General features: G+C 40.7%; 1 protein-coding gene across 1 annotated transcript in view; it reads left to right on the forward strand.

Moving 5' to 3' along the window:
• Positions 1 to 16,175, forward strand: part of GABRG3 (gamma-aminobutyric acid type A receptor subunit gamma3) — an 804,322-nt gene that overhangs the window by 63,016 nt on the left and 725,131 nt on the right. The window contains exon 3 of the mRNA XM_064598509.1: positions 1,457 to 1,524. Coding sequence (XP_064454579.1) covers positions 1,457 to 1,524 — 68 coding nt within the window. The remainder of the gene's footprint in view (positions 1 to 1,456; positions 1,525 to 16,175) is intronic.

Raw genomic sequence — 16,175 nt, forward strand, 5'->3', positions numbered from 1 at the left:
TAATACCATAAAATAACCAGAAAAGTCTCTTGCAAAAAAGTAGGTTCTCAATTGACTGATTTAACACAGGCTTTTGAATGACATCACCAAAGGTTATATGGTGTCTGGAGACAGAAAACTTGCTGAATCCATTGAAGTTGAAGAAAGATGCTACTTACTATTTATAGTAGTTAACAAATCTGTCTAAAATGAAGAATAGTCCTTTTAGGAAATGTAAGCACTATATACATAATATATAGAATTGTGTTGGGGTGTTTTCCAAAATGCCAACAGCTCTTTGAAGCCAATATGACTTGGTTGTCCTGACAGATGTTAGAGTGGTTGGCTCAAATTCATAATCATTGTTTTCATTTACATGGAGGTCTGGAAAATGTGGCTCGGGCAACAGGCTGCTGGGTATGCAATTTAATGAGACTATGAGCTCAGAAGTACCGCTCATAGTTCTGAAAGTAGAGTGCGGACGTCGATTTGTGAATGACTGGTTATTTAGCAAAACTGAAGGAATCTTATCGAAATAATTGCAGATACAAACACTCTTGTATCTGAAATGATTTGTTTCATATGCAAAGGTTCAGAGTCTTTCTCCTGTTCCTCTGGGGAAGAAATATTCTGAAATTGGTGCTGTCATTCCCTTTATCAGTTGCTAAGTGCAGAGAAGAGAACCTTCTTCTTTTCAGAGGGTATGAACCCCTGACTCAGAGGTTGGCTGGCTCTGCAATCTCATTATTGGTTTTCTTTAATGAGCCAATTTTACCTCTGATGCACAATGTTGGATTACAATCTCTCGTCTATACATTTTATGCCTTTGTAGTTGAAATTGTAATTTCTTGACTTACTAAAGTGTTATTTATTTTTTAATTATAGGAATTTAGATCTGTGATACGTGTTTGTGTCTTTAGGTTTTCCAATAACAATAATCAGTATTCCTTATTCTTCTCTGATGCATACGCTCTCCAATCTTTGCTTTGAGTCACTTTGCTTTAGAACAATTAAGAAGTCAGGTGATGGATAGGGGACTGGAGCTGTCTCTGATATTACTCATCACTGGGGGTTTGGTTTTATAGAAAACGTTGACATTAAGTTGCTTATGCAGTGTCTTTTACCATATAGCATTTATCGTCTTTTATTTTATTTTCTTTGCCATATAATCAGCTTAACAAATATTGCAGGATATCTTTACAGTCATCTATTCCTGGCAACTTGCAATGTATAAATGTCCTGTTTTCCAAGAATTTGTTAAATTCCAGTAAGAATCTCTAATCCTTTGAGAATTTTAAAAAAGGAAGAGAGGCAGGGTTTGAATTACAACTACAAGGCAAATACAAAAAAAAAAAAAAAATCCACCCCTTTTTCACATACCCATGAGGTGTTAGTGCATGAGTCAAATGAAGCTGAATACCGCTTTCCTCAGTCTCTCTGGCACAAAGTGTTAACACACGTGTATTTTTCTCCACAGTAAAACCGACTGTAATTGACGTTGACATCTATGTTAACAGCATTGGTCCTGTGTCATCAATAAACATGGTAAGAAGCTCTTTTCTGATTTGAAGACCTTTATATCAGTTCTTACTTACATTCTTGTCATGAGTTTCTGTTCAAGATTTATCATGCAGGTTAAAACTCACAATGGACTTCTTAAATCTATAGCATTGATTGGTAGTTTAAATATTGAAAATGATTTTAAAAAATCACGGAGTGGAGTTTGTGACCCTAGTAGTGAGACATGGCTCTAGTGTTTAAAAGGCATCTCATCCACACCTTCTCCACACACATAGATTTTCGGATGAGATTATTTGCAATTATGCAGTCATTGGCTATACTAATATTAAGGATAAATATAAATGACAGCTTTTTAACTTTTGGTTCAGTTTTTCAAGATCCCAAAGAGCTGCCTTTAGTGTTTCTTAGGAAAGGATCTGAGATTACCCAGTTTATACTTTGCTCTTCAGTTTGAACTCTGGGGGTAAATAAGCTGCCTTATTTTTATTTATTTATTTATTTTTGGCAAGAGAAAGTATGGCATCAAGTATATGATTTTCCTGAGTAGGGTATTTTCACAGATTTAGAAGCAAAATGAGCTCCAGAAGTAACTGCAATGTGAAAGAAGGCCTTCCCTGTAAAAAGTGCTTAGCTATGAGGAAAGTGTTGGAATGCTGGAATACATTAGCATAAAAGTGTCCCAGGAGGTGCTGCAGGCCATGATGCGGCTCCCTGAGAGGAGTATGCAGGGTTCCAAGAACACACACTGGCATTTGTGGACCCAGTGATGGCAGGAACTCTTGTATGCTGGGGAACTTCTTTGTATTTTACTGCTGCACACTGGCTCCTGGATTTGGGGGAGGTGAGGCTGAGGGTGGGGAATTGCCAAAATGCTGACTTAGATGCTGTCTTTTCATTGCAATGTTCTGTGGATAGAAATAATCCCTCCAGAATTAGTAGCAAAATCAGTTCTTTTCATTGCCAGATATTAAAAGTGTTTATTTTTCTCTGATGATATAAAGTTTTCTATGTAGGGGTAAAATTATATTTATGGGTGACTCACTTAAAAAAACCATGTTATCCATAAATTGGGGATGGGGCACTGGCAAAGAAGTGAAATGAGTAAAAGAGAATTCAGTTCACACAGCCTATGTGCTGCTGATTGTAAAATGTAAATTATAAATGTAATATTCCCTTTCCTTGATATATAATTATTCAGTTGACTGCGTAAAGACTATCATCACTTCTTAGTTCATTTGTTTCTTATTCTGGAGTTTTATTTTCTTACATCAGTTCCACATTATTCATCACGCCTATGTCTAACACCAATTTATATCTTAACACTAAAAAAGAAGTGCCTCCATAGAGATATAGTTACAAATTATTTTAGAAACAGGTGCTTGCATTTATATATCTTAGGGATTTTCATGAACTCCTATAGCTTTGATATCTACTCAGTGCCCAGGATTAAGTTTTGCTATTGGAATTGATAGAAATTTCTGCCTGGAAGTCATAGGCTTCACAGGAGGAGGCTAAGTAAGTGACAATCACCCACAGAGTGATAAGGACTCTGCTAATGGGCAAATCCCCTCTTGGGAAAGCTGGTAACATTTGGAGTAGATTTCTCTGATGAGGTCTCAATCTGAAACTTGATTGGTAGGCAGGTGTTTGCCAAGTGGGTCAGCATGGGGAAGTCCTCAGTAGCAGTCAGGAACATAGGTATGTGACCTGATAGAGGGAATGGGGGCTAATGTGCTGTTTGAAAAGCCAAGGGAATGGGATGTGGCTAGACAGCACCTTGGACCTGCCTGGGACTGAGGCCCTGAAGCCTTTATGAAGAGTTGGGCTTCATCCTTAGGCAGACCTTGGCATTTCGGAAGTGTGCAGACCCACTTCCATCTAAGATATGTATGGGTCAAATTTCGTAAAATTGGTCTGAATCCAGCAAAGATCTCTAGTCAGACCCCTTCCTCCATTTTAAAGAGAGAGAGAGCAAGCAATTACATGGCATAGAACTGACAGTGAAAAAAAAAAAAAAAAGAAGATAGCAGGAGGGGAAGAATGAAGGGGGGTGGAATCGGAGGGGGAGATGAACCATGAGAGATGATGGACTCTGAAAAACAAACTGAGGGTTCTAGAGGGGAGGGGGGTGGGAGGATGGGTTAGTCTGGTGATGGGTATTAAAGAGGGCACGCTCTGCATGGAGCACTGGGTGTTATACGCAAACAATGAATCATGGAACACTACATCAAAAACTAATGATGAGATGTATGGTGATTAACATAACATAATCATAAAAAAAGGAAAATTATTATTTAAAATAATTTACTCTGATCCCTTCATCAAGAGGGGACGAATGATCTTAAATGGTAAGGTCGTAAGACCTGCGAAAAATACATGAGCATCAAAACCATATATGTTCTGTGGCAGACACACCAAAATACTGCTGTTAGATTTTTAATAAGTGAGATTGAGTAGAAAGCTTTTCCAGTTAACCTCCCATTTGAAAAAATAGCTTGAATATCTTGAAAATTCATTTGGTCCAATTTTTCTTTCTTTCTAGGAGTTATCTACTGCAGTGAAAGGGGAGGCCAATAAATGTTGGTTGCCTTTTATTGGTGAAAGTGAAGCAAGTGTCTAGACAACAGTGGGCAAGCTGAACGATAGGAAATGCATTGCTCTGGAAATAGTGACATGTTTATAGACCGTTCTCAGCAGAGCTAGAGTTGTCTAGACTGTCCCTCTGCTTCCAAGAGGAATATTAATGTACTACTAAAATATGTCAGCTAAGCAAAGCATAAAGGGTAGGCAAAGGTTAGATAGATAGATAGATAGATAGGTAGATAGATAGATAGGCAAAGGCTTGTTTTATAGATAGATAGATCAATTGATCAATCTAGGTATACACAGATACATTTAGATATTCAATTCCTATGTTCTCTAGGGTGAATTTCTCTATTTCCATCTTTGTTCATTCAGTAAACATTTGACATACGACTACTGTGTGTCATGCATGGTGCTGGGTGCAGGTTAAGACAAAGATGAGTGGGCGGAGCAAGTCCAGATTCATAAACAAACCATCATGCTACATAGGGGGCCAGAGCAGAGATAGATTCAATGCCAAGTGTCCCCGAAGGGGAATATCTCATAGCCCTGAGGGATGTTTCAAGAGGCTCATGAATCGAAAGCTTCTGAATTGCTTTTTTTTTAAATTTATATGTTTATTTTTTTAAAAGACTTATTTTTTTTAGAGCAGTTTTAGGTTCACAGCAAAATTTAGAGGAAGGTACAGAGATTTTTCCATATAACCCCTGCCTTCACACATGCGCAGCCTTGCCCCATATGAACACCACCTCCCCTTAACCAGAGTGGTACATTTGTTACAATCAGTGAACCTATATTGACTTCTTTATCAGTCAGATATCCTAGTTTACATCAGGGTTCACTCTTGGTGGTGTACATCGGTGGATTTGGACAAATGTGTGAAGATGTATCCACCATTATAGGATCATACAGAATAGTTTTACTACTCTAAAAACCCTGTTTGTCAGTTGCTTCTTGAAGGATGAGTATTTCTAACCTTTGTGTTCCAAACTTGAAAAAGTCCAAACTTCGAAATTCTGCTTGGAAGTCAAAAGGATAAAGGGGTTCTTCTCACATTGCTGAAATCATCACATACATCCACTCTAACACCAAACAGTGCAGTTTCAAAAGAATGTAAAGTGCTTCAAAGTGGACCTCATGAAAAGTAAAAGGAATTTAAAAGTAGAGGGTTGATGGTGTAAGTGGTATTGGGAATTGAGTCAGCAATAATAATAAAAAGAAGAATATGAGAGAGATCAAAGCAATCAAATTAAAGAATCTATTATGGGGAAAAAAGTACAATTTAGAGATGTGTGTGGGATTTAACATATACATTTTTATTGGGGTTTTGACTGTAATGCTAAAACCTGATAAAATTATGGTTTCCACCAAATATTCATTTAACAACCAAGGAAAGAGAGAAAACAATTATTTCTACTCCTTTTTCCTCTCCTCCCTCCCACTTTTCTGTTTCTTTTATTGATATTATTAATACTGAAGATTTAGTTTCAGATATTCTCTCTGCTAAATAAAAATGAAGTTGCGTTTCAGTCTGTTGTTTAATAGACTGATTCTCATTGTCTTGTTTATCCTGGAGTTGTTTATGCTTTTTCTAGTTACTGAGAGGATTAGAAATGGTTCACACATGTTGAGGAGAATCTTTTTTTACCATCTTTAATCACATTCTCTGTCTTTGTCACTACAGGATATCTAAATGTGCACAATTCTTTTTTTATTAAAAATTTTATTTATTTGAGAGAGAGAGAGAGCACAAGTAGGGGGGTAGTGGCAGAGGGAGAGGGAGAAGCAGACTCCCTGATGAGCAGGGAGCCCTATGCAGGACTTGATCCCAGGACCCTGGGATCATGACCTGAGCTGAAGGCAGATGCTTAACTGACTGAGTCACCCAGGTACCCCTAAAGGTGCACAATTCTTAATAGAAATTGTGCATCATTTATTTCAAGACTGGGAATCTGAAGATCAGGAGGAATTGCACATTTATTTTTGAGAGTGATCACCATAAGCAACATTTTAGGAAAGGAACAAAGAAAACTAATGCTTTGATACCTACTCTGTGGTATCAACCTCATCTCCTTTGATCTTCACAAGGTCATGGTAGAGAAGATACTGCTATTTTCCATATACTGTGTTTATAATGAGTATGTGAAGCTCTTGAAGATGGAGATCCTGGAGCAATGGTTCCAACTATGACCAACTGCACTTCTGTAGTCAGTATCAAAATACAGCTGCAGCACTTACGGAGTTTCAGCTTTAATTTAGAAATTGAGATGATAAAGGTTCAGAGTGAGTGTAATGTTAGAATTGTTTTCCTCTTTAAAAAAAAATTAATAGACTTTATTTTTTTTAGAGCAGCTTTAAAAATATTTTCTCAGCTTTGTTGAAATAGAATTGACATATAACAGTGTATAAGTTTATGGTTTACAGCTTGACAATTGGATATACGTACTCTGCAAAATGATTACTGCAATAAGGTTAGTTAATACCTCTATTACCCAACATAGTTACTCCCCCTTTTTTGTGATGAGAACTCTTAAGATCTTAGCAACTTTCAAGTATATAATACAATATTATTAACTATAATCAGCATGCTGTATGTTAGATTCCCAGAACTTATTCATCTTGATGCTGCAGGTTTGTACCATTTGAGCAACATCTCCCCATTTCCCCCATTCCCAGCCCCTGACAGCCATGATTCTACTCTGTTTCTATGATTTCCGTTTCTTTAGATTCCACATATAAGAATATCATACAGTATTTGTCATTCTCTGACTCACATAATGTAGCATAATTTTAAATTTACAAAAATTGGGCAGAAATCACAGAGAGTTCCCATATGTACCTACACACACACACACACACACACACCTTTTCCTATCATTAACATCTCTCATTAGTATGGTACATTTGTTACAACTGATGAAAGAATATTGATATATTATTATTAGCTGACATTGTAGTTTTTATTAAGGTTCACTTTTGGTGTTGTACATTCTGTGGGTGTTCACCAATGTATGATGACATGTATCCACCATTGTTGTATCACATAAAAATATTTTCACTGCACTATCAATCCTCTGTGCTCTACCTGCTCATCCCCATGCTCTAACCTCCAGCAACTACCTATCTTTTTACTGTCTCCATCGGTTGCCTTTTCCAGAAAGTCATACAGTTGGAATCCTAGAGAATGTAGCCCTCTCAGCCTGGCTTCTTTGCCTTTATTTTTAAGAGAACTGGTACTGAGTCATCTGAGGAAATCCAAGACACATAGTGATTGAGTCAATATGATGTGACTATACTAGCTGGTTGTGATGACATGTTACCTAGAAATGAAGGGGGCCTCTGTACAGGTCCTGAGGACAGATCACACATCACCAGAATATGCTCCATGGCCTAAAATTATAAAACCTGTGGGAGGACATGCAGCCAGGAGGGGAAGGGGGGGAACGTGGGCTCGTGACGCTTGTTGTGACGTCTGTGAACCTCATCCCACCTCTTCTTGCTGTTGGCTGAAGTTTTAAGAGGTGAAGTCAGGTAACCATGTGGAATCATGGAAGCCCAGAAGGGAGGAAGGTAAATTCCATTACAGAAAGATCTGTTATTACTACAGGTTGCCCATTGCTTCCTAAAACTTTTCTGAAGGCATCTAAGCTCAGGAAAGTCCAAAGGAAGGGAGGGCTCCAGTGCCCTGGAGGCGCCCTTGTTTTGGTTTTCTTTGCATTTATCATGCTCACAGTTCATAGCAGTTTTGCATCTGTACTTTGATACCTTTCATCAGTTTTTTAAAAATGTTGGCCATTATTTCCTAAAATCTGGCTTCCACACCATTCTTTCTCCCTCTTCACTCTCTAATACTCCAATCACATGCATGTTAAATGTTTCCCCCACATTCCACTTGTCCCGTATGCTTGTGGCCTTTTTGACATCACTTTGGTCCACGCTTCAGTCAGTGGAAAAGCTTCCAGCCTACCTTTCATCAAATCATCACTCCTCATCTGTGTCCAGTTATCTCTGAAAGCCATTTGTTGAGTTCTTAATTTCAACTCTAAAATTTTAATTTGGTTGTTTCTAAGTGAGTTCTCTGGTGAAATTCTCCATCTTGCAATCTATTTCCTTGAACACATTAATTATTAAATGTGGCTGATAGCTGCAGGATCTGGCTATCCGTGGCACCGGTTTTATTGCCTGTTTTGATAATTGGCCCCATTTCCTGGTGTGCCTGATAATTTTGATTATGTGCAGAAACTTGTGGAGGCTTCAGGTGATGTTCCCTCTCATGTCTGGACATCACAGCGGGTGTGGTCTGGTCTTCAGTCTTACCAAGGCACAGTTGGGCTCTGTTTCTCTCCTACTCCAGGGCATAGCTCCCTAGGGGTCCCAACTAAGGTCCTGGGATGCTTCCCAGGGCCACTCCAAAAAGATTCTAAACTCTAGTTTTTATACTTTTGGCACCAGAAAATAGCCGACAATTCTGCTCTTCTTTTTAAGCCATTTTATGACTGCTTTTTAACTTTTCTATGAGGTCTAGTCAGTAAATGTATTGAGGGCAAATGAGTATTGTATGGCTCACTTCCCCATCGTTTGTTTTCTCTGAAATCTTAGCCTCTTGTATATAGCATATATACAAAGGAATATTACTCAGCCATGAGAAAGGATGAATACCCACCATTTGTATCGACATGGATGGAACTGGAGGGGATTATGCTGAGTGAAGTAAGTCAAGCAGAGAAAGACAATTATCATATGGTTTCACTCATATGTGGAACCTAAGGAATAGTGCAGAGGACCACAGGGAAAGGGAGGGAAAACTCAATGGGAAGAAATCAGAGAGGGAGACAAATCATGAGAGACTCTGGACTCTGAGAACCAAACTGAGGGATATAGAAGGGAGGGGGGTGGGGGGGATGGGGTCACCGGGTGATGAATATTAAGGAGGGTACATGTAGTGATGAGCACTGGGTGTTATACGGAACTAATGAATCATTAAACACTACATCAAAAAGTAATGATGTATGATATGCTGGCTAATTGAATGTAATAATCAAAAATAGATAGATAGATAGATAAATAAATAAATAAATAAATAAGACTTTTTCAACCTGAGATCCAGCAAGCCTCATTCTGTAGCAGGTGCTCACTTGACTGTGAGTCCTGAAGCCAACACCTACATCTCTTTTTGATTCCCCTAGTATTCAGTCCAGATGCCCTGATAAGTATGTGTAAAATGAATAAAAGGACAAAAATCATTTTCACCCTCTGTTTCTCCACATACATACTCATTAGTATATCTTTATGTGTGAAAACATATACATCCTTCACACCATACACTTTGCCATGTTATTAGGTTACAATTTTATTAGTTAATAGACTAACTTCTCTTTAGTAATATTAGCTAACACTTTTCCAGTACTTCCACTGTTGCAAGAAATTAATCCTGACAATACACCTATAGAAGATATTAATATCATCACCCAAGCTATGGCTAATGGAGCTAAAGCTTAGAATCCTCATGTTCCATCTCAAAGGCTATCATCCGGAAGATGGTAGAACAACCACTCACCCTTTGAAGTAAAAAGGAAATCAGTGTGAGCTATCCTAACAGGCACATCTTAAATGTAAAATCTATGCATTTTAAGTTTATACCGTATGTCTTATTTTCTTTGTCCTCTTGTGTCTTGGAACTTTTTACCATTTTATACAAAATGTTATTAGAGATACTACCTGGTAGGATGGGGCATTCATGTGCATTGTGTGAATGGATGTGAACTTTTCAGTGACTTAAGAACAGTGAAATATCTGTAATGATAATAAAGCATCTGTCCTTTGTTAGTGGTGATCTTGCATACAAACTCCTTTAAATGTATGAGTAGCTTCTTATTTTTTTCATCTTGAACTTTTCCATTTCTGTTGCATATTTCACAATTAATATCTGTCATTCTTCACAATATGGGCTCCATGATGTACCTCTGAAAAGAGCATCTTCTTTTTGTTGTATATAGAAACCATTTTCTGAAAGGGTGGGCCATTGAATTGGGACTCACTATTAAAGAATCTGAAGAAGCTCTTGCATCTTACCTTGATTAAGTGCCCACAAGCCTTCTTGTGGGTCCAGCTTGCCTAGAGGCAGGAAATAGCACTCAGTTTGCTGTGGCCTTATTTTGCACCTGTGGTGGGATTAGAAGGACAGATGTGTTGTGCTGAGGTGTTGCTACAGGTGGCAGGGTACAATTATTGGCTCCTAAGCGTGGTTGGTCACATGTATCTTTCAGAGAAGTCCTTCCTGTAGGATTGTGGAGGATGATAGTAGGGGCTAACAAGACTGAGGTAGGGAGATCTCTGAGGATTGCTATGCAAGTCTAGGGTGAGAAATGTGAGTCCTGAACCTGAATAGTGGTGGTAGGATATAGAGGTGAGTGTGGACTTGAGAAATGTAAATTCCCAGATATGATGATTGACCTCTTGTAGGTATTAAAGAATGGGAGAAGTCAGGGTGACTCACAGTCTAACAGAGTTCGTTAATCCAATAAATATTACTGAGCACCCACTATGTGCCAGATGCTGAGGCAAGTAATGGGACACAATGTTTGTGTAATAAACTGCAAAAGGCCACAGTGTTTATGCAAGTTCAATTCCTATAGCATAAAACATTGAACAAATACAAGCACTATGGCTTCAATTTGTGGGCAGATCCACAAAGAAGTAAAACACATCAGTGTGACCACACACTCAAGGTTTCCTTTTATGAGAGTGGAGAGAGCTAGATATGCTTGCTTATTGATGCCAGATCACAGTGGGGGCTTTGTAGAACACAGTAAGGTGTTTGGACCTTATTCTAGGTTCAGGAGGAAACCTATGGAAGTTACTAAACATGTAAATTATGTAGCTTATCTTTCAGAACTACTAGTGCTGTACCCTGACTATGCAAAGGGTTGAAAGGCCAGCTTTACCCTTGTCGCCCAGTTCCCTGGAGGCAGCATATAGCATCTACAAATCTTGTTAATGAGGCCTGTGATGGCCTAATTGTATCTCCTCCATCAGGTCCCCCCTACTCAAATTCATTTATTGAAGTCTTTTCCCCAAGTACATTAGAATGTGACCTTGTTTGGAAATAGAGTCATTGTAAGTGTAACTAGTTACTGGAGTAGGGCGGGCCCTAATCCAACAAGACTAGCGTTCTTATAAAAAGAAAATTTGGACACAGGCATGCACATAAGGAGAACACCATGTGAAGATGAGGGTAGTGATCTACAAGCCAAGGAATGCCAAAGATGGCCAGCAAGCCCCCAGCAGCTAGGAGAAAGGCCAGGATTAAGGTCTCCTTCACAGGTCTCTGAAGGAATCGACCCCGATGCCACCTTGATCTTGGGCTTCCACCATCCAGAACTGTGAGACGCCCCATTCTGTTGTTTGAGCCACCCAGGTTGTGGTACTTCATTGTGGCAGCCCTAGCAGGGTAAGACAGGGCCCATCCCATATTTTTCAGGTTCTGGTTGTCACTTTCCATGTGACACTGACTTGCTGCTTCAAGGAGGCTGTAGTTCCCCCACTACCTTACCCCTTTCTCAGGACTCAGCATCACAAGCAGGGATGACTGACAGGTCAGCGGAAGCAGGCGTAGCTTCCCTCTTTGTATAGCTACTCCCCTAGCCAGGTTGTGTTTCATATTATATTACTGGTCTAGGACAGTCCTAGGAAGTAGGAATTATCATTCTACTTAATAATCAAGAGTACAAGACCCACCCACAGAGAGTAAGTAGAAGGAGGACTTGAAGCCAAGGCTGGTTCTAGAGGTGTGAATGGTGCTTCCTGAATCTTCCATTCTGAGAAACGAAACTGTTCACTGGCTCTGCAAGAGCCATAGCTGGGACCTGTGACCATTTTTCAGCTCACCAGCAATGAGACTTCCTAGGTAGGCAAGGAGGGTGTCAGTGTGGGTCACTGGACATGACCCATGGCTGTGAGGGATTATACAGAAGGGAGAATTGCAGTCCACCCCCCACCCCGCCTCGCCACGATGGCACCCACTGGTGTCAGCCCCTCATGGCCAGTGTGCCCCATTTCACACTTTGAGTGAGATCTGCAGGGGTTGTGAATCCCAAGGTCAACATGAACATCATATAATATGGCACCCATATCATTGCTGTGGCCAGGACACCTCCACATAAGTGATAACCACTTAGTTTTACATCGCTCTTTCCCATGAGACTCAGAAGTCCGCCAGGGCATGGACTTGTGTGTCTGTCATCCCCTGACTAGCACAGATGCAGGACTCAGAGCAGACTTGCATTCGGTGGGTGGGGTGGTATGGATGAATGATAGAAGCACTCTGAGAACAGAATTGTGGGGGTAATATTTAGGGATGTGCATTCTGGAGTGCAAGACCTTTAGCATCTTGTTCACTAACAAACCCTAGCATCTGCATGATGCCAGGCACAGAACACTAAATACTGGTGTTGACTGGAAGTCACACCTTTATCCTTTGAATCTAGGTTTCAGAGGCCCCGAGTTGTAGGCTGCTTGCTCATCCTTGTGCCTCTTACAGTACCTGCCATGGTGCTGGTCAGGTATGTGTCTATATTAGGTGGGTATGTGTGTGCCTAGCCTCGCTGAACCAGTTGGAAGGGGAGAATCAACAACACCCGTGTTGGGAAAATGGGAAGAAATGTGTCTGCCTGTGGCTCTCTCCAGGTACTACTCAGTCAGTTTAAGCTACTAGAATGATTTGGATTCTTGGAAAAAATGCTGCAATTCAAAACCATGTCAGTTAAATACCATTTTTCTGAAAGTCACAATGCTATGACTAGGGGTTATTTCCCCACGAAAGCATCCGATGTTCTGATAATTTTTGTTTCATAGAAATAACCACAAATATCATTTCAAATCAGCTACAATGGCAGTAACTTACATTGTGCAGTCAGGAATTTCCTGAAGTTTACAGAAACCACCTGGAATATTATGAATAACATAGATAGCACTGTGCTCAGGGCTTCACTCAGTCGTGACATTCTAGACCCAGGCCTTACCACTCCCCAGGCCCAGACATTTCCTGTGTGGTGGGGCTAGCAGAATGGCCTGGACAGTAGAAGCTTTATGAAACCTGTTGATAACTTTCCCACTTTGGAGCGACCGCCATGCTCTCCCCAGTATCAGGGTGTGGGGGATGTGAGCAGTGCAGTGTGGACAGTCAGGAGTGCTTGGAGCTTGGCCCTCCCAAGGGCAGATCACTGGTGCAAATGTCCAGAGAAAGAGGAAAATGTGTGCATATGTTCTCTTCCTCATTTGTGAAGAGTAAGGAGATGAGCAAGAGAGGCTGACCTTTGGAGAAGATGCCATGCTTTCTCCCTGTGCTTCCAGGACTGTATGTGACAACAGAGAACACCTTGTTTGCTTGGGGGCTGTCAGCCTTTCACACATCCCGACACAGATCCAGGCTCCAGCAGCTGTTGTCTGGCCTCTCTTCTCCCAGCCCATTGTTCTGTCCAGGCTAGCCGTGGCAGGAGCTCTTCATGGGCTCCCTCAGCCACCTCCTGTCCTTTTCCCTCCCCCATTCACGGCGCTCCTTCTGCTCCCTGGAACTTTGCTCCAGGAACTGTTTTCTTTGTTTGTATCTTTGATCTCTTCTGCTCTCTCTTCAGGCTCCCACCTGTTTTCTCTGGGCTACTTCAGTTTCCTGACTGGCTTTCCTGTGTACAGTATTCTTTCTCTCCCACATCACCTTCACACAGGTGCTCCAGCTGTCTTCCTGGAGGTGGGACTCAGTTCACTGCTCCTCTGTTGGAACACCTTGTGTGGGTCCCAGGTGTCTGTGGAATAAAGGCTCCCCAGCCAGCACTGTCGGTCTTGTACAGTTTCCCTCTAGCCTCTTTCAGCCTCACTACCCACTGCAGTCCCAGAAACATGATGCTTTAGGCATGCTGAACTAACAGCATTACTCCCAGTTTCCCTTTCCTAGCTCAGGCCTCTGCTCATCCTGTTCCTCTCCTGGAATGACTGTCCAGTTTTTCTTTCCGTAAAGATCACATTCACTCATCAAGGCTCCCACACTCTGAAGACACCTCACCACTGCCATTCAGTGGATTCCTTTTTTGCTTCTACTATTGCAGTAAAAAAAAAAAAAAGCAAACACAAAAATCCTCAATTGTGGTGCTCAGCACATGCTTCTTCATATTCCTACTAGGGGAATATATGTCTGACCCCTAACATTTTTAACTGCTCCAGGAGTTCAGTTCTTGGGAACTGGTTTTATTTTGTTTTGTTTTGTTTTTGTCTCTTGCTGTCATTTTCCAGGGTTCTGTGCACATAGAAGAGGATTAATAAATGTGTACAGGTTTGTGAAATTCAGTTGTAAGAAAGTAATCAAGTGGAAAGGATGTAATAAATAGTAAGAATTAATTCAACTTTGAAATTAAAGAGACGTTATTTTTAAATATGGGTGTCTTACTCTAGACTAGTCCTGAGAAACTCCCATTATGGAGTTCCCTTACACTTACATAGCCACTTACCTAAGAGAATCTGCTTCTACTTGTATCTTTCTAGGAAGTTCTTCCTTATTTAGACACTTTCATCCCCCTTTGTGCTTCTGCCATCCTCACATTGTTCACCTTGGTTCTCATGTCCTTGCTGACTCGGCCAAGTCTTTCCTTTGGTCGTACAGCTGCCCCACTGTGCATGTCCCGCACTTGGTGTTGCCCCGCAGCTCACAGCAGCAGAGCAGAGCTGGGCCAGTTAGGACGAGGTGCATGTCCCAGGCAGGTTGGGAGTTCAGCTTACCCACCACCATTTGCTGAGTTCACTGCTCTTAGGCTGCCAGGCAGGCACCTAGGGCTAGGAGGATCCTGAGACACACTCCAGTCTGCATAAACCACATTGCCCACTCTTTCTTCGTCCACCCAAGAATGCCTGAAATCTTGCAAGAGGACAGAACTGGAATGAAGCAAATGGCTGGGCCTTGGAGGCAAGCAGGTTGTACCTTCACTCCCAGAGGACAGAGCCGGCTGCTCCCAGGTCACCGAAGGGCCCAGTGGAAACCAAGGTGCTGGGGGCAATGTTGGGGAGAAGAAACATGCATGAAGTGCCCTTTTTGATCTCTTCTATAGTAAATGTCATACAGTTTCATGAGCCTATGACACAAAGGGGAAATTCTATAATACTGAAAAAAACTCTTAAAATTTCCTACCAACAATTAATTGTGTCAATGATTTGCAATCACTCACCTTTTGTTTCTAGACTCTAATCTGCCCATCCTTCTCTTTCATAATATTGAAGTCTAAAGATAGACTCATCCTTGGAGCTATGCAAGGAAATGAAAATGAATTATCAAAGAAAACAGTAAAATACTGTTTTCCTTTCTTTTCTTTTGGCTTCAAAGTTACAAGTTAGAGATTTCAAGAAAGACATTTGAATGAGGAAAGCAATTAAGGTTTAAGCTTTTGAAAGGAATTTACATGAGATTAAAAAAAAAGTGACCCTGTGAATTCAATTTCCCTTTCTTCCTCCTTCTGGAATTGTGCAGTCTTCTCTGAATAACTCTGTTTTGATGAAATTGACCAGCAAGACCCTTTCTCTACGAGGAGTGGACCTTTCTGTCATGTGCGCTGATGGGTGAAAACTCTTTCAGCATCCAGTATTTAAGGAGCATCTGTAGACTATATTTGCTAAAAATCTCTCTGTCTAGCAGTGCTGGGCAGACTAAAAGCCACAGAAGAGAGAGACATTAGATGCTCTATGCACTGTACACAGTGTTCCTTATTTGGAAAATTATATGATTTGAACATCTTGTGAGGTTTTTTAGCCTAAGCTGTAGACATGATTTCTGACTTCTTCTTAGATCTTGTATGGCTATCTGGTAACTACTCCTCACTCAGCAAATTCTTAACTGAACACCCTTACTTGCCAATCCAAACTTCTGCTTCTTGGTTTCCATACTGTTAGCGACATAATCATTTGTAAAACCAGCCAGTCAAAACGAATGGACCAAGTCAGAATCATCTTTGACCTTGTGTTTTTTACTTTTTCAAATATGTCTTGTCACCACGTATGCTGCACAGATGATGCTACCAGCATGAAGTCAGAACTCTAAACTTATCTCTGCAGCC

This window comes from Mirounga angustirostris, unplaced genomic scaffold, assembly GCF_029215605.1.
Source record: "Mirounga angustirostris isolate CCGP_5_RB_7025 unplaced genomic scaffold, mMirAng1.0.hap1 SCAF_9, whole genome shotgun sequence".
Taxonomy (NCBI): domain Eukaryota; kingdom Metazoa; phylum Chordata; class Mammalia; order Carnivora; family Phocidae; genus Mirounga; species Mirounga angustirostris.